The sequence below is a fragment of the Cololabis saira genome, chromosome 3 (genome assembly GCF_033807715.1).
Source record: "Cololabis saira isolate AMF1-May2022 chromosome 3, fColSai1.1, whole genome shotgun sequence".
NCBI classification, from domain to species: domain Eukaryota; kingdom Metazoa; phylum Chordata; class Actinopteri; order Beloniformes; family Belonidae; genus Cololabis; species Cololabis saira.
The window spans coordinates 38,360,201-38,379,193 of record NC_084589.1 but is presented as its reverse complement, the minus strand read 5'-3'; the positions used below and the strand labels follow the sequence as shown (position 1 = coordinate 38,379,193).

At 42.4% G+C, this 18,993-nt stretch overlaps 1 protein-coding gene across 1 annotated transcript in view; it reads left to right on the top strand.

The window, feature by feature from the left end:
• The window catches only part of phf1 (PHD finger protein 1), a 33,956-nt gene that overhangs the window by 3,972 nt on the left and 10,991 nt on the right, over positions 1-18,993 (top strand). Inside the window, exons 5-11 of the mRNA XM_061718546.1 lie at positions 3,139-3,233; positions 4,756-4,904; positions 6,085-6,180; positions 12,177-12,245; positions 12,334-12,457; positions 17,118-17,185; positions 17,689-17,820. Of these exons, the coding sequence (XP_061574530.1) occupies positions 3,139-3,233; positions 4,756-4,904; positions 6,085-6,180; positions 12,177-12,245; positions 12,334-12,457; positions 17,118-17,185; positions 17,689-17,820 (733 nt within the window). The remainder of the gene's footprint in view (positions 1-3,138; positions 3,234-4,755; positions 4,905-6,084; positions 6,181-12,176; positions 12,246-12,333; positions 12,458-17,117; positions 17,186-17,688; positions 17,821-18,993) is intronic.

The following is an 18,993-nucleotide window of genomic DNA, read 5'->3' as shown; positions in this document are numbered from 1 at the left end:
CAGTGCAACTCGGACCTCATGCTGAATTTATCGGCCAACTTTTTGGGGTTGGGTAGACGCCATCCCAAACCAGCAGCGCTCTCCAGAACCTTGGAGCTCATTAGGAGCATGAGAGAGTGCTGCATCGACCACATTTCCATCAGAAAACTAACCCTTTTTACTCATATAACTTGCCGCACGGAAACCGTGGGCATGAATTCGTAGTCATTTTCCCAGAATTCACTCTCACAGACAAAAAGAAATAACCTGACAATCTATTTCTCCTTTACTGCTTTGCTTTCAAAACTGAGAAATGGCTTCCTCTTTTTTTTTTGCTTTCCCTTTGTTCTGCTATGCTGTTTGATTTTAGGCCCCAAAAAAATAAAACTACATCTCAGTTCTTCTGTTTTTACTATTCAGTGACGATTGTGACTCAGTGAGAAAAATGATCCAGTTCTGGATATCTCTGCGTCGCAGAAGTGCAGCACTGTAGAATAATCTTACGCAGTTCTGGTCTTGTGGTTATATTAAAGTTTAAAAGGCGCCCGTTTCTCTTCCAGTCTCTTTGAGATTCTAACAGAAACGACGGGAGTTTTGGTCTCTTGAACCTTTTGCAAACATCTCTGTAAACATCCGACTTGAACAGATCTGGGCTTCGTCCTGTGGGAGGTCACGATGAACACTGGTTTCGCTTGTCGAATCATTTGGCTTTGAAAGTGTGTGGTTTATTTGCCGAACCCTTTATCTAGATTTTAGCTGATTGTTTTGATTTTTTTTTTTTTTATAAATTAGCTCTTTGAATATTGAACGGAGGGCAGCTTTCATCTTCCAATCTTTGGATGGAGGATGAAACCCGGTCATGAACCCAGAAAAGTGTGTGCAATTCGCAAGGTTGCAGGGTAGCATCACAGCAGCAAAGTCTGAACTTATATCTTAAACACACGAACACACGTTTAAATGAGAGCCTTTTTGTCTGAATGAAAGAAAACCCTGACTTTAAGCCCACGAGGCTCATGGGAGTCTTCTTCGAAGCATGGCGGGGGTAGTTTCATGGTAGATCTGTAATTGACAAGGTCAAAGCTGAGTACTTTTTTTTCCTTTTAGGAAAATGTAGTGTTTTAAAAATGTATTTATACAACAATATAGACATTTTAACAACTTTTAAAGATGTGCAGGTTTTCATTTTGTGCCTCAAATTGTTTCACCTTCTGATTTAAGCCGAGCAGAGACGGATGTTTCTAGAGAGGTTTCCGTCTTTGCACATGTATTATTCTGCACGGCGAAGGTCGCACGTCCAACTGGAGTAAAACCCATTTCTGAGTGGATGGACCATAAAACCGCTGGGATGCAATGAAGCGCCTGAAGTGCAGGTGGAAGGAAATGTTACAAAACAGGCCACAGATGGGCTGCAAATTTCGGCTGTCATGTCCTCTCAGTTCTGTCCAGGAAAAAACATCAGAGACAAAACAGAAACATTTCCTGCTCCTGAAACGCTCCTGAAAAGCCACGTGTTTTTCAGTCATCTAAAATAGTGATTCTTAACCATAGGGCCGCGGCCCACACTTGGGCCGCGACCGCCATCTAGTGGGCCGCGAAAAAAAATCAGTTTTGTACGTGTGGGCCGCGTGGGCCGCAGGACTGCATAGCAACTCCCAACTCCCCCCAGGAGAAGAAGACCCTCAGCTAGCTGTACGTGTAATAGTAAGAGAAATGGTGTGTATTTATAGAGAAAATCCTTCATTTTGCACAGAGTACGTTTAGATCCGCCAGGATCAGGGATCGATTACTTGGGTCTGCGCCCAGAGCGAGCGAGCGCGGCGTGATCATTTATCCCGACACGTCCCCGCGGCCGGGGAGGTCGGCTGAGGCTGCCGCTCGGGCAGCGGCTCCGTCGTTACTGCTGAAGGATTGTACATGTAGATGTGTGGGCTGGACTGTTGTTCGGGCTCGCAAAAGCATCGGAAAGTGACACGGCTGCAGCGGCCAGAGAGCTGCCCGTCTCAGCTGATCAGGCTCGGATGAAATCCGACACGCGCAGTCCTGACAACTTATTAATGTAAATAAAACTTAGTAAGTTACTTAGTAAGTAATAAGCTTGACTCTTCCAGAGATGAGAAGCGTAACAGGTGGAAAGGAAAGTTCAACCCGGAATGGACAAATTCATCCTGGTTCAGTCTTCCCACTGGGACAAAACCAGTGTCTCATACGTTCAGAGACCGTGGCGTTCAAAGTGCGAAAGTGAAACGCCACTGAAACAAAACACAAAGTTTTTCATCAAACATATCCACTCAAGTCTGAACTGAAGTCACAGAAAATAAGCTGACCATCTTAAAACATGTTTGGGTCCACATACAGCTGTGAAGCAGCTTTCTCCACAATGAACATAATTAAAACTAAATATCGTTCCAGGCTCATCAATGAGCACCTTCACATGTGCATGAGAACCTGACACCATCCAGCCCAGATTTAAAGTCCTGACAGAAGAAGTTAGAGCTCAGTTCTCTCACTGAACGACAGAAATTGGGGGCATAAGATTATTAGAGGGGAAGAAAGAGAAACTGCAAAACTGTTCAATTGTTAAGATGTGTTTATATTCATTTATTATAAAAATGTGTTGAGACAATTAACAAAGAAAAGGGGAAATTCAAACTGCTGGTAAAGAAATAAAATAAGAGCATTTGAAAAATAAAAGAAAATCTATTTTATTTTTAAGAGAAAAAAATATGTGTAATTGAAGTTACACATGTTAATGGGCAAATATGTACTTTTTTAATATAACAGTCAGATGCAGATGTTGATACAACTATGAGGCTACTTGAATATATATATATATATATATATATATATATATATATATATATATATATATATATATATATATATATATATATATATATATATATATTATGATGTTCTGGACCTTCGCTTGAGTAAATTTTCTCTAAATGGACCTCTTAAAGTTGAATACCCCTGCTATACAGTGTTAATATTTAACGGGCCCCGGGCCACTCTGTACTGAAAAAATTGGGCCCCAAGGTCAGAAAGGTTAAGAACCCCTGATCTAAAACAAGCCGTCAGAACACTCAAGACGGAGCTGCCCCTGTCATCATGGTCTTCCAGGCATGAGTTAAACGCTGCCTCCGCTTCCTCCCATCACAGGTTATCATCCAGAGTGCCACACGCCCGCCATCGACCCGGAAGCTGACAGCGATTCATGGATATGTCGGCAATGCGTCTTCGCAGTTGCGACCAAGGTCAGAATCCCAACATCTGTCCTGCATTGATTGAGTTGTATGGTGGGGATCCAGTCAGATACGTCGAGCTGCGCTGCCGCGTGCGTCTAACGCTGTTTACATCCAGGTCACGTCGGCCCTCCGTCTTCATCGAGTTAAAACCGCCCAGAGACTCTCTACAAGGATAGACTGATTTGATTGGCTCTCCATGAGTTTTGGGCATAGTTGATGACCTCCAACGGGTGGTAGCGGGACGTACTGGTACCTGCAAAACTAATTTAAACTTGGTACATCTGTTTTCAAGGTGGGACTTCAACTAGAGCAGGGGAAGGCAACCCTGGAGCTGAAACCTACCCTGGTCCTAGAGAGCCACAGTCCTGAATATTTGAGATGTTTCTGCTTAATCACACCCTGATACAAAGGACTGTGTCATTAACAGACTATGATGACGACCGTTAATTAGAATCAGGTGTGGTGATGCAAGGCGACATCTAAAACACCCAGTACTGCAGCTCTCTATGACCAGGGTTGCAGACCCCTGAACTAGACCATTCCAAGATCTGGATTTATTATTTTTCACCCATTCTGTTGCCTCTTTATGGGCGTGTTTTGGATCGTTATCCAGTTGCATGACACTGGTATTAATGTATTTTTACCGGTTGGAGAGATGGCCTCAGATTTGAGTATTGAATTCTCTGGTATTCGGAGGAGTTCATGGTCGAATTAGTGATTGGAAAGTGCCCAGATCCTTGGTTTCCTTTGTCCATAGGACATTGTTCCAGATGTCTCGTGATTTGGTCAAATACAGTATATTTCTAATTGTTCTGTCATGGACTTCAACATTTTACTATAACCTTTTTTTTTGGACACTGCATGGTCTGACCTTGGGGGACGTTTGCTTGGACGTCCGTTGGGATACCAAGTCTACATTGCTTTATAAATCGTGAATAATCAGTCCCTCTGCAGAATGTTGGAGTCCGAAAAACAGGTTTCTAATCCATTTCAGGTTGATGTCTATTTCTCTAAGACCATTGCTTATTTCTTTCCCTCTTGGCATTGTGTAAACACATACACACCTGAATGAATTCACACTAGAAAACTGTCAAAATGTTATATATCGTTCTGCACGGCTGCTGGTTAAGAGTAAATAATTGGGTTAATGAAAAAAGGTATGACTGCATTTGTTTGACACGAGGATCCACTAAAATAAGATTTATACGGTTTTACAGACAAAAAACAATAGAAATAAAAGAGAGGATTTAAAGTTGTGCCCAACTGTACATTGTATCAGAGAAATGGTGACCAGGCGGCAGCTCTGCAGCTGATGAACGGCCCTGGAGTTGGGGGAAGTACATTTAGAGCGAATCGATCAACGTGCTCCATTTCTGTAGATCCGAGATGAGAATGCTGCCGCTTAATTGTCAATCTTTCAACGTCCACGTTTCAGCGTCCAGACTTCCGCCGTCTCAGACGGTGTCTCTCACATTGAAACGAGACCAAAAGCCTTCTCCAAATCAGTTCTGTCCTAAACTTGTGTTGGCAGAGAGGCGGGGCCCTCAAGCGGGGACGCTTCGCCCGGCTCATGCACTACATGAAACTCCGGCTGCCCTACCAGCTGTCGTCCTTGGACTGGGACCCGCAGCACCTGACCAATCAGCAGCAGTGCTACTGCTACTGCGCCGGACCTGGAGAGTGAGTAACAAACTAGTAGCACACTTGGTTTGTCACCTGTAAATCATGCAAAACAGTTCGAGCAACAGATCTTATACATCGTCACAAACACAGAAGAACTTGAATCCATTCTGGAATCGTTGAAGTGAATACTTCATAGTATCGAGACTCAGTGGGAGTTTTTCATGCCCAGTTGGCTGAGCAGCCATGGTTCACTGAGCGGGTCAAATGTCCCTCTCGTTCGCAGCCTTTTCAACTGGGATGGGTTTTATGTAAAAACTCCCGCAGGGAGGTCCAGAAGCAGACGTTCAGACCAAGTAAGGTGGCTGCAGAGCTGCAAATGACAACTATTTCAGCTCAAAGCCGACAGCAGTCATTCACTGGTGTTCCAGCTCCACTGCAGCCGTTTTGGACGTCTTTTGTTCAAATCAAATCAAATACAACTTTATTTATATCGCACTTTTCATACACGAGTAACGCAAAGTGCTTTACATAATAAAATCAACTTTTAACATAGAAAAACTCACACAGTCATGGTTACACATCTGGTCATTTTGACACACATGCTCACTTTAATACGCACACAGCACACATATACCCCCCCCCCCCCCCCCCCCCCCCCACACATAAAACATAATCACGAACATCATAAAAATAAAAAACTCATAAATACCTAAAATATTAAATAAATAAATACCTGGCTTGACGCTGAGGTGAGAAACGATATCTTAGGGATCTATCCAAACCAGGAGCCCCCCCCACCAATGTGGACAATCCCCATGAGGAAAAAGCACTGGAGTTATTGTGAAAAAGTAAAAACAGCATTAAAATAAACTTAAAAAGTTAATATAAAAGAATAAGTATAACTACATAGCAATAAATTAAACCACACTAATAAAATAAATAAAATTCAGTTATAAGCTAAACTAAAAAGGAAGGTCTCTTGTTGACGCCGGTCTGTTTGTCGCTCTGCCAACATCAAGAGCTCTTCTCTCTGATTCTCTCTGATTGGTTGTACGCCTATCCGATGTGTCCCTCGGTCCTGCTCCTGGACAGCAGAGCTGGTTCCAGAAGGCTGACTAGGATGGCCGGCCAGCCTCGTTCTCAGTTGTACATGAATACAAAGTTGTCATAACGACGGCTGCTGGACATGGTCATCCATGGTTCCCGTGTTTAATGCTGTTCTCTTGTTGGACTGCAGGTGGAACCTGAAGATGCTGCAGTGTGGCAGCTGTGGCCAGTGGTTTCACGAGGCCTGCACCCAGTGTCTGGCCAAGCCGCTGCTGTACGGCGACAGGTACGTTGGATCTCTGCACTCAGATCCATAATCCTGGTACCTGATTGCACAAAACAGGTGTTTTCAGGTTGGATCTTGATGCAGCTAATGCATATTTTAAATATGGGTTTCTTACACTAAGTGCTTTCACGTGGTTTCTATGTACACAGTCGGTCCAGAAACAAGAAAAACACCCACTCAGGTATTCCACTGGAGTGTCTTTAGCTTTGATTACGGCACACATTTGCTGTGACATCGTCCCGATAAGCTCCTGCAAGGTCACAATTTATTTCCAACCAGCTTTTCACCGAGATCTTTTCATCCACGATACATTTTTCCAGCCAAGATGACGCTTCCACCTCTGTCCTTCCAGTTTTTGGTAAGGTGTTGGACTCCTCTTGATCCATTTTCAGTCTCCTTTGATGTTTTCTTTGCCTCATGCGATTTGTTTTAGTTGTTTGATTAGCATCCTTTCCACAACCACGAGAAGTGTCCTTCGGCACGGTTGTTTAAGAAGCGAGAAGGTACCTGCTGCCTCAGTTAGGGTTCAAAAACCAGCTGAAACATGATCATGCATTGCAGGAATTATCCAGTGGGAGGCTCTGAGCGATTTGAGTTAAATCCAGATGGGGATTTTGGGGAAGAGATTACAAGACGACTGGGACGAGAATCCCGAGGAGAGGCTCCTCCTGAAAACAAGCAGATTTGGCTGAAGTATTTTCTGATTGGTCACAATCCTGGAGGCTTGCTGAGGGGCGGAGCTAATGGCCTGTGACACAACTCCTGCTGCCTGTCAAATACAGATGTTTTTATCTGTATTTGAACAGGTTATGAGATTTTCAGCATTTCCTCAAATCCTTCCTGACATGTTTGTGCCCAAATAGTTAAACACAAAGTCACAAAGTTAAATACAAAAAACGAAATAAAAATTATGAAATAGTATGTATATTATATTTATAACATTATAGATGACGTAGTCTTTCACAGACTGCTTGTATATCTGATTTTTTACTGTATGAAATGTGGTAAAATACAGGTTTTAAACGCCAACCGTCTATTATCTTAAGTTAATAGTAATTACACATATGTCAGCCATTGAAAAATTCAAATCAGGTTTGAACTAACATTTCAACAAAAGCAACGTAAAAATACCAACACTAATAAGTTGGCTGGAGCAATGAAAGTCGGCGTGTTTGTAGTGTTATGACAGGGAAAGTAAAAATAGCAAATATGACGAGTCGGTTTAGTTTAAACAAAACAATGATTTCATATAAAATTCCAAATTTGCACTCACATTTGTGGTCAGTCAACGTCAGCCTGATACAATATTTCATGTTTTGCCCCGTTCTACACCCAACCTGCATTTCTTCTTCGTCGCCTCCCTTCTCATGATTCTTCCAAGGTGTTCTGGCACATAGGATACCCCGAGAATTACAGCCGTTAATGTGTTCCGTTGTTTATGCAGAAGCATTTCGAGGTTTTCAGCGGTACAGCGAAGGCATTGTCGTATCTTATAACACTTCACACCTTCTCCGTCGGTGGCAGGGTAGCGCTGCGGCTTCGCGTGTCTCTAAAACCTCTTTTCTGCCTTAATGCTGCGTTGGCATTAGTGGAAATGAGCCTCGCCAAGGACACCGACACAGTCGCTCACCGTCACCGAGTCTGGCTTTTTCTTTTTCTCTCCCAAAAACGAAATAACTCCTGGAAAACTGTTATAGCTCGCGTGACGGCCTGTGCCAGATGCCTTCAGCCCCGGGGGCATGAACCACGGCTCTGCCAGCGGCATGAACCAGAGTGCAAAACTGGGTCTGTAGAACTTGACAAAGGTTCAAAGGTGAGACAAAGGTGATAGTCACATGCCGTCTGCAGGATCTGAAAGTGCAGCCACCCAGCTGGGGCTTGAGTCCCATGTTCCTCCACTCATTTAACGATATTATGCATCGAAGAAGAAGAAATTATGGTTGTTTTTAATGTTTTTTCTGATATTTTGTCAAACCAGAGGCGAGATCCTCCGCCTATGTTTACTGATGCGTTTTTACCAAATCATCATCACAACCACCTGTTTGAAATGATGCCTTTATTTCACTCTTTCACCTTTTTAACCACCACTGAATTAGCCTGATATGAGCTTCCATACCAGATACCAACATCATTTAAATGTAGCGCAGGCCTGAAATGCAACAATGGACGTATATAAGTTGGAAAGAGAAAGATTGAAATAGCTTGACTTCATCATGTTTGCGCTGTGTCTCTTTTTGATCAGGGCTGGGAACATTTGGATTAAATTTTCACACATAAAAAAGCTTTCTCGGTTAACCTTGAGTAGATGACGTCCTGGTTTTTGTTTTGTTGCTCAAAATATGTCGTTTACTTTGTTGGGGACGACGTCAAGGTCGTATTTAACAAAAACTCTGTCAGACTTATTCTGTCGGTAGTTGCTTAAATACTTCATAAAGTATCTAAAAACTCAATAAAGCCAAACATGCATTGAAATGGGGGAAAGTTTTCCTATTAGAAAATGTCAGCAGCATCCTCAGCTGTGATGATGTGCACAGAGGAAACAAGCAGGAGCCAGGCAGCGTTTGTCTGTCAGAGTCTGGTCTGAATGAGATAAAGAGATCAAAATACGTACATGACAGCTTCACTTGTCAGAGGACTGCCTTAATTATCTTTAGATTAACTAATTAGCTTCCCCATTAATGTCCTCTGTGACTACAGGCAGATGAGCTCGTCTCACAGTCAGACTAAAGGCACAGACAGCAGTCAGGAGCATCACCTCCCGGCTGGTACCCGACACGTGATGCTGCGCCGATGCGCGTCGCGCCGCATCTCAGGCTTGTGATAAAACGCATCCATCCATTAAGTCATTATTGTCTTTAACCATCTGTGCGAGCTGAGTGGCTTTCACGCTCGTCCCGACACCGTGTTCCTGCCTAAACCCGAGGGGGAGGGATGAAGGAGGGGGTGCATTTACCTCGACGGTCGGTCGGGGGTTGCATGGGGCCGGGCTGGTACAACATCTGCTGAGCAGGTGATGGAGGAAGAGCGAAGCCCGAGTTGGGGTCGCGGGGCGCAGCCGTCACCGCTGACCTTCATGCAAACGAGAGCGACAGATGCGCGCGGTGTCGGCGTGGTTTGATTTCGGCTTCACGGTCACTCGGAACTAAATGTTATTATTGGGAAAAGGCGTGCAGCTGTCTGTTTGTTTGCAGCCCAGCTGGATTCATGCTCCATTATCTCCATAACAGAAGGGGAGGAAACGTGAGGCCTTTGAGCGCGCGGAGGAGTAACGCGTGAGAACCACAGCGGGTCGAAATAAACGGGATTCAGTTATAACAAGTCTGACAAGTGGAAAAAAAGGCTGTATTTAGGAAAGAGAGGGTTAAAACCATCCACTCTTCACTCCTGTCGTCCCCAGGATCAGGAACAATGAGAAGGATGAAGTACAACTAAAACCTCTAATGCTGATGTATCAAAAAGATTAAAAAAAGATAATCTAATGCAGTGGTTCCCAACCTTTTTTCCTTGGAGCCCCCCCTACTTGTGTCTAAGACCAACCGGGCCCCCCGACCCGTACGTACTAGCACCAAAAGAGTAAAGTGATTCGTTACAAATCTTTAATTGAAAAAATGAACATTAATTATGTTTTTGTGATACATTTCTCTTTGGTTTACCCTGTATACATATGACTTTGTCTTTCTCACCTTCATTTTGTGTCACCAATGTATAAAATACGCACGGAAAATAATTGCAAGGACGTAAAATAATTTCTGAAAAATGTCTCTTTTAATATGAGCGCAAACATTTTTAACATTTTTCCTTTAACAACCTGTTCGAGTAGTATGATTAAATGTTGAATAATGATATAATAATAAGTTATTAAGTTTTTATCCTGCTAAATAAATTAGAAATATATTTTGGTCATTTTAAAACACTACCTGGGTTTATACAGACTTGGATTACAGTATTCCATTAGGTGTGTTATTATTTTTTATTTATTTAACATGCGCAAATATAATTTTTACAACTGCATATCCTCAAAGCAGACAAAGTTTCGCGCCCCCCCCCCCCAGAGACCCCAGGGGGGGCCCGGACCCCAGGTTGGGAGACACTGATCTAATGAAACAAAAGGGTTCATAATGATAAAGGAAAATCGTTAACCGTGAAACTGTGTAGATAAACACTGAAAAAAGGGGATTTTTGCACATATTATTTGACATGTCAGGCTTAAAAGGGTTAAAGCATCAAATTTAATTTAGGGTTGTTTTGATTTTGTTTGATTGATGACGTTCATTTTGTTCATGGTTTTACAATTTAACTTGCTGAATCTTTTTGTCGGACAAGAATATTTAGGTTTTTAAATACCTGACATGTTTCGGCGATTACTTCCGCCTTCCTCAGAGTCACAAGATGGTGTGTGTGCCGTACACAAGAGGAGTCAACGTCAAACCACACACACCACTGCGCCAGATACTGGTTCATCCCAAGGACAAACTACACCCAGAAAACAAATGCAACACCATTTACAAAGTACCATCCACTCATGCAATAAAACAGATTGGGGAGACGGAGAGGAGCTTTATTACAAGGAAGAAAGAACATAAAAAGGAATGCGAGAAGGAGACAACAACAACACAAACAAGAGCAACAGAAGAAAAGGCACAACAGGAACTCTACGAGTCCTCACCGATCACTGCAGAAGGGAAATACACATCCTGGACTGGGAGAAGGCCGGAATCACCAGCGCTGGATCAGGGAGGCCGTAGAGACCAGGAACGGGGCTCGAAGACCCTCATCAGGGGCTAGGGAGCCGACCTGCTCTCTCCCACCTGGAGCAGCATCCTGGAGGGGGGGTGGACAGGTGAGGGCGGGACTCACCTGTCTAATCTGACAGGTGAGTCCCGCCTCCCTGTCGACATCTTGACGCATGTCAGGTATTTAAAAACCTAAATATTCTTGTCCAATTTAAGAATCAGCAAGTTAAATTGTTAAGGAGGTTTTACTTTACTAATGATCAACCAAATGGAGTTTAAGGGCCAATCCCAATACACCCCCTACTTTCTACCAGTAGCCCTCACCCACTACCACTTCACCCTAGAAATAGGTAGGGCTCTTGTAATCTTCCCTAGGGATTGGGACACCACTTGCTACGTCACTGCGTGGTTTACGTTCGGGTACGTAAGCGACTGCGTAGTTACGTTTGCACATACATCACACCATACCAGGAAGCCCAGAGCTAAAAGCTGTTTTAATTTCCGCTGTAGCGCTGTTAATATGCCACTTTATTAAGTTTTAATATTTTTGCAGGCGTAAAAGTAACCGTTAAGATCCCCAACCTGGGCTCAGTTTATCCAAATAACACCTGTTAAGAAATTTGCTCCGATGTTTTCGGGGGATGAGAAAAGCCGCCGGCTCGGGAACTGATTTATGGTTCCGCGTTAAATCGACGCAGAGCCTACGGCGTAGGGTACGCGGCGACGCGCACCGTACGGCGCGCACTGTACGGCGCGCATCGCAGCGTAACCTACGCCATAGGCTCTGCGTTGGTGTAACGCGGAACCATAAATCAGCCTTTATTCTGGCGAGATCTGAAAAGACTTTACAACAACGGGCAAGCGATTTATTATGTACATTCACTGAGTGAATATTATGAAAGTAAAATATATAAAATATATATTTAATGACATCATTCCTTCCCACTGGAATCGAAAAAGGAATCCTTTGCAAAATTTGCAAACGATTCAAAGGAATCGAAACACTGGCAACCGGTTCCGAACAAGAACCGGTTCTCGATTTCCATCTTTAAGCCTCACTTATGTTCATCAAGTCCTTTCCCTCATTTGTGAACTATTCAAGAGGCTGCGGTACCGGCCTGCTCCGACTTCGATCGGACCTGTGAACTCGTCCCGTTGCCTGAGGAAAGCTCCAGCAGCCGCCCCGTGACCCCCGTGACCCCTGTGACCCCTGTACACACGTGCTGGATGGGTGATTTTGCACTTTCCACGTCTGTGTTGCAGGTTTTACCAGTTTCAGTGCTCCATTTGCACAAAGGGACCGGAGACCATCCAGAGACTCCCCATGACCTGGTGATTTCCCCACCCACCACTACTCCCACCTTGATACCTCGTAAATGCTTCGCAGCCTCGTTCTCACCATTCTTCTTCTGAATTTCAGGGTGGACCTGGCTCATCTCGTGCTCTACCATCTCTCGCTGTGCTGCAAGAGGAAATACTTTGATTTTGACCACGAGATCCTGTCCTTCACCAACGAGAACTGGGACTCGTTGCTCCTGGGCGTGGTACCGACATGCGCCTGTTCGAGCACCATGATGAAACCATGTGAAACCCTCCCAGGCTTCTTTTTTTTCTGCATTTAAGATTTCAAAAGCCTTTTAAGCACCATTAATATAACACTTTAAATGTTTGACCTTTATGAAAGCTCAAAGGGAGAAACTAAGTCGTGTTTTTATGATCTAAGTCAGTCGCTGGAGACATTATTTGATCAAAGATGCAAAGAGTCAAAAGTTTATTCCTCACCTACAATACATGAAATGTAACTCGAGCGGTTCATATTTTAACACTAAAACACGCCATAAAGTAAAAGACTAAAACTATAAAGAGAAAAATAAATATCCCAGAAGTTTATGGTCAGACATAAAGTGAACAGAGTACATCCAGTAAGGAACAAATAAAGAAATAAACAGCGAGCGGGAGAAAGTGAGAGCTAAAGTGACAGTGTGACGTACTGTATGAAAGTGAGCGTAAACCGTTGCGCCGATCGAAAGTGACATTGTGCTTGAGATGTGAACCGAAGTGACAAAGTGAAAAATGTCCGGCGCCGGTGGAGACGGCAGCTAACGGGCCGCCTGAAGGCCCTTTCATTATCTGACCATCTCTTAGCCGCCTGCTCACCGGTCGACGATCTCAGCTGCTTATTAAATAACCCTTTGATGTGTTTGCAACGCTGAAGCTATTTTGAACACTTACCGTTTATTTATTTAAATCTATTTTGACGACTATTGTCCGAGTCAATTCAAAGTGCTCTACGTAAAAACAGTAAAATGGGCTTCGAGTTCAAGGCAGACTAAGGAAATGAAAGAGCTCGACAAACAGTGTTGGAAAAGCGTGACCATATCGGGGGGGCGGATGTAAAACAAGATTCAAGATTCTTGCTGGTCCTAATATTAGTGCAGGATAAGTAAAGAAAAAAATAAATAAAGTGCAAGATAAGTCAAGAAAAAAAAATAAAGTGCAAGAAAAGAAAAGAAAAGAAATAAATAAATGTGCAAGAAAGTAAAGAAAAAATAAATATATAAATATAAAATGCAAGATAAGTCAAGAAGAAAAAATAAAGTGCAAGATAAGTGAATAAAAAAAATATATAAAGTGCAAGATAAGTAAAGAAAAAAAAAATATAAATATAAAGTACAAGAAAAGTAAAGAAAATAAATAAATAAATGTGCAAGAAAAGTAAAGAAAAAATAAATATATAAATATAAAATGTAAGATAAGTAAAGGAAAAAAAAAGGATGAATATAAAGTGTGAGATAAGTAAAAAAAAGTATTTGCGACATCCTTGGTGTTTGCAAACCAGGACAGTCTGCGGACATGGTGGTTCAGGAAGGTGAATGTGTGAGCTCTCTCTACAGAGAAAAAACAGAGGATGTTTATGAAATCTCATCAGACTCTGGACCCCGACCCCTTTTTTCCTTTTTTCACTCCCTACTTCTGCACCGGCATCAGCTTTGAAATCAGATGTTGCTGCTTGGTTGTGCCGTTTCATTTTAGCCTCCACCGTGTTGTACGACACACTGACCATAACCAGAGTACCAGTATGCAGTAAATATGTACCTGTTTTAAAAAAAACCAAAACATCATAATGCTGTTCTTTATACTACACATCAGGGCTTAACGATGAATCTGTCATTTAAAGATGATTCAAAGTCACACCGGACTAAAAAAAACCCCTGAATAATGAGTTAAGAACAAGCAAGTCATGCTGGGGCCGAACGTGTCGGGGTCTTTGGCCCGATAACCAACCCTGCACCACATGGGACTAGCCCGACACTTACCGGCGGGCTGAGGCGCCGAGACTCGGTTTCAGCGAATCAGCTCGCTGGTCCTTCTGCCTAAAACGCTGTGTGAAAGACGCCCCGGCGGAGGGCGGGATGGGCAGGTCATCTGAGGATACTCGGCTCCGTATCTGGAAGGATAATGATGAACGTTGACAGACAAACGGCTTCAGCCGTAATGGAGCATAATGAAGCACGTAGCAACGGAGCTGGTCAGAGTGGATCTCTAACATATTACAGAGCAGCTCTGCAGCCCCGAGACATGCACCGCTGACCGCACTTGAGTCAGATTTGTGTGCTTTTTTAAAAACTTTTAATGTATTTTGCTGGTTAGATCCCCCAGTTCTTTGCTGTTCAGCAAGTATGAAGCGTTCAGTTGTTTTGTGCACATTTCTACTCCGAGCTCTGCTCCACAGCCAAGGAGTCTCAGCAACCTTCGTCAAATCCACGTCTGGCTTCATAGTCGTTCTCTCCATCACTTAAAACACTCTCCTTTATACGTCACACATGCTTCCCTGGGATGTAACCTGTATGTCAACCTGAAAATCGCTGTGTGGGGGGGGTTTAAGACCACAATCCAGAGCCAGTGGCTGCAAAAGTGAAACGGCAAAAGCCAGTAGCTCCGAGCTGCACAGGTCCAAAGACGATAGCAAAGTTTAGTGGTAAAATCATCTTCAACATTTATATCTCTGGAGAATCATTTCAGTTAATCAGAATCAGAATCATCTTTATTGGCCAGGTTCGAACATTGTCCAACAAGGAATTTGACTCCGGTAGTTTCGCTCTCTATGGTATAAGGTGAACAATAAACAAGTGAACAATAGACAAATAGACAATAGACAAATGTGGAATTTCTATGTACAAAAATTATAAACATTTTAAGGTGCAGCAGTTTGAGGTAGTGAGAATAAGTATGACCTATTTACAATTTCTACAGACAAGAATTATGCAAAAATACAAGATAAAAAATTAAAAATTGTACAAAAGAAATAAAAAAAGTGAGAGGTGCAGCAGAGTGAGGCAGCATGAATATTAAAGAGGGGTGCTGGATGATTTATTTATATTTTGATGATTTATTTTTATATTGCACGTGATTGGTTACTCTGAGACTTTGTTATTTGTTATTTTTACTAAAGTTGCTTTAGTTAACGAAAATTATGACTAAATATCGTCGTGAACAAACCTTTATCACCTGAGGAAAATGAGATGAGACGCAATAAAGACGAATAAAAACGAGACTAAAATGTAGATTACAAAATAAAAACTCAATTAAAAACTTAAATGTGTCTTCATTTGCGTTGACCAAAACAAGACGAGACGAAATGTCATAACAAAGATCCTTAATATACATTTCTTAGGTTGTTTCCTGTTTAGTCTTTAAGCCAGTTTAGTCTTTAGATCTTTGGATACACTTTCCTACATAGACGTGGAAAAGAAAACTGAATGTGTCGTCGAAAAAGAAAAAGACTGGGAGAAATGCGGAAAAATAAATATGTTGTAAACTCAAATTAGAGTCTTCTGTATCTGGAATGAATGTATTCTTGAGTGTATAAGGTAACAATAATATAATAATAAGATAACCTTGTTTGAATTGTAAAAAGGGTTTGGCTAAATACAATCTTTGACTAAAACGAGACTAAAATGGTCCTGGACAATTCTGACGAAAATGCTCAGACTTTTAGTCGACTGAAACTTGACACGACTAAAAGGAGAATGAACGTGACTAAAACTAATAAAAACTAAAATGATAGCTTGGCCCCAAGACTAGACTAAGACTAAAATGCAAACAGGCTGCCAAAAACAACACTAATTTCAGTGTTGCAGCCGGTTATCCAGCTCATCCATCTCTTCTTCATTTCATCAAGTACAACAGGTTCCTCCTCAGAGGAACTCATGTTGGCGTGGTAATGACAGTCAGACGCAGCAGGCGGCGCACAGCTGCGCCGTTCACGGTGACGTTGGCAGGAAGCTTCCACTGCAAGTGATGCATTTCAGACATCCCAGAATCATCACTCTGCTGTGAACTTTGCAACTTTAATGTTTCACGTGAGGATGAACAATCAAATGATGGAAATCTTAACAGAACTCAAACGTCAGGACTCTCTAAAGCAGCACAAATGGACTTTCACGTCTTTGATGCGTGGAGGTCAAGTCGCTGTTCAATATTTATTTATTCTTGTTTGGCCTCGTCGTTACTTTCAGAGTCAGAGTCAGTGTGTGCAAACATTTCTCTCATAGCTTACCGTTACAGTTTATTTTCTCCTAAAATCCCTGATATGTACAGGACTGTCTCAGAAAATTTGAATATTGTGATAAAGTTCTTTATTTTCTGTAATGCAATTAAAAAAACTAAAATGTCATACATTCTGGATTCATTACAAATCAACTGAAATATTGCAAGCCTTTTATTATTTTAATATAGCTGATTATGGCTTACAGTTTAAGATTAAGATTCCCAGAATATTCAAATTTTTTGAGATAGGATATTTTAGTTTTCTTAAGCTGTAAACCATGATCAGCAATATTAAAATAATAAAAGGCTTGCAATATTTCAGTTGATTTGTAATGAATCCAGAATGTATGACATTTTTGCCTTACAGAAAATAAAGGACTTTATCACAATATTCTATTTTTCTGAGACAGTCCTGTAGAGTGTAAGAGAGTCAGGGAGATTAGATTTTTCTGCATGTTTCTTTCAGACATTTAGAAATGCTTTTGAGTTTGTTTGGTTGGTCCCGTCGTCCTGAAACAGCCGTGTTTTCCAGCTTTTGCAGCCACAACAGTGGATTGTCTTTTAATTTCAGTGTTGTAGCTGTCAGCGGCTGGAAAAGAAAATGATTGTGTGTCGCCGCTGGCTCTGATTTTTCCATTCCTGTCTGTCCTCCAGCTCTCTGACACGCCGAGGCAGGACCGCTGTCACAATCTCCTCAACGCGCTCAACTCCCACAAGGACAGGTAAGCCATGGCATATGATGGGAGGTATGAACGCCGCGCACACACCACTGGATTGGCGAGCAGGACCGCGTGACCCGACGTCCTCTGCTTTAGGGCTTTAGTTCCTCGTTTTGGTCCCGAACAGGCCGACAGGGTTGTGTTTTATCACTAGTTATGTTAAATATCTCCACTCAAGCACAGATTTTTGTTTTTGTTTTTGTCCCCTTAAAATCACGAGTAGAAAACTAATTGCTGTGAGTAGTTTTTTAATTAATTTTGTAATTTAAAAAAACAACTTGTAGTCAATAAAACTGATTTTCTCCTGGCATTGTCGGCTGTAATTATGCACTAGAAATGTTCCCATGATGACACTTCTCATCAGGAGAGCAGGTACATTAGGCTACACGGCTCTAACTGCATTATTAGCTTCAGAGGGGAGTAATGATCGAATTAAAGCAAACAAACAAACATACAAGGTGATGAAACAGTTTTACACCCGTCTATGTTTCTTTGCTGTTGCTCAGGTTCGTCTCTGGAAAGGAGATCAAGAAGAAGAAGTGTCTTTTTGGGCTGCAGGTCAGAGCCCCGCCCCCGCTCACGTCTGATTCGTCGCCGCTCATCACCGAACCGCCTATCAGCATCACCCACCGGAGAAGGTCAGAGTGAGGACAGAGAGGGGTTTTATTTTCACTCCTATCTCTGTGACAGTTCTGGGAATCCTAAAGGATGTGGGGTCATTATCCACGACCAGTAACGTCAGGAATCAAAGGACCGCAGCACTTTAATATACCAGAAAAACCTTCATATTTTCATAGAAGAGAATGGAACTCCACTAGTATTGTAGATATTGTGGACCGTGTGAATTAGTTTTAGTTTTTAGTAGCTTCTTATTTAAGTTGAAATCATTTTCTGAAGAAAATTTTCAAATTAAATGGAAAGATTGTGGATGATTTTTCTGACTCCCTTCAAACAAATAGGCTATTAAAGCGACACTACGTAACTTTTCCACCTCTGTCATGGTCTGAGCGGTCTGTATCACCTTCACTGGCACTATGTAACTTTGAGGAGCATGGTAGGAACCCTGCCACACTAAAAAACTACAAATCTTTACAGCTTTGACTGCTTTACGGCATACGTCACTTCCCCCTCCTTCCCGATTCGCAGTCGAGACGAAAATGGGCGGGGCTTGTAGCGCAGCTCCGCAGAAGCGAGTAACCCGTTGCTGTGTTGTAGCTGCAGCAGGTCCACATAACAGACGTGGGGAAAAGATCGCTAATGGTTTAACTTTTCACCGGTTTCCTGCTTGGAGGCAGAACCACGGACACCAAGTATCTGATATAACAGAGTAAAAGAGTGAAAGAGTCGTTGGCTCGCTTTGGATCGCGGCTGTAACGACCAAACACCTTCCACACAGTAAACCGCAAACACTCACACAGACCGGGTCGGATCAAAACACGGGTTTTATTCCCCACTTCGCCAGCTAAACGCAGTTGCTGGCCAGCTCTCTACGGTGCAATTAACCCCAATCTTCAGATAAAACTAGTTTGTTGAGGAAAAAATATTAACTCTTATTTGTAGCTGCAGAGGAAAAAAATAATCTCACGAGGAAAACAAAAATATTGCTCACGCCTCGGAGTCTCTTCAACATAATATAGCAGTCAAAAAAAAAGAAAAGAGAAGTAAGAGGGATACAAAACATGTACTGTATGTTGTACTATTATACAAATTTATTGAAACACATGGAAACACACCGCGGCAGTAAATCCTTTCTAAAGAGTGCAGCTCCGACGAGGAGCTCCACTCTTTAGTAGGGATTTCATATGGATCCA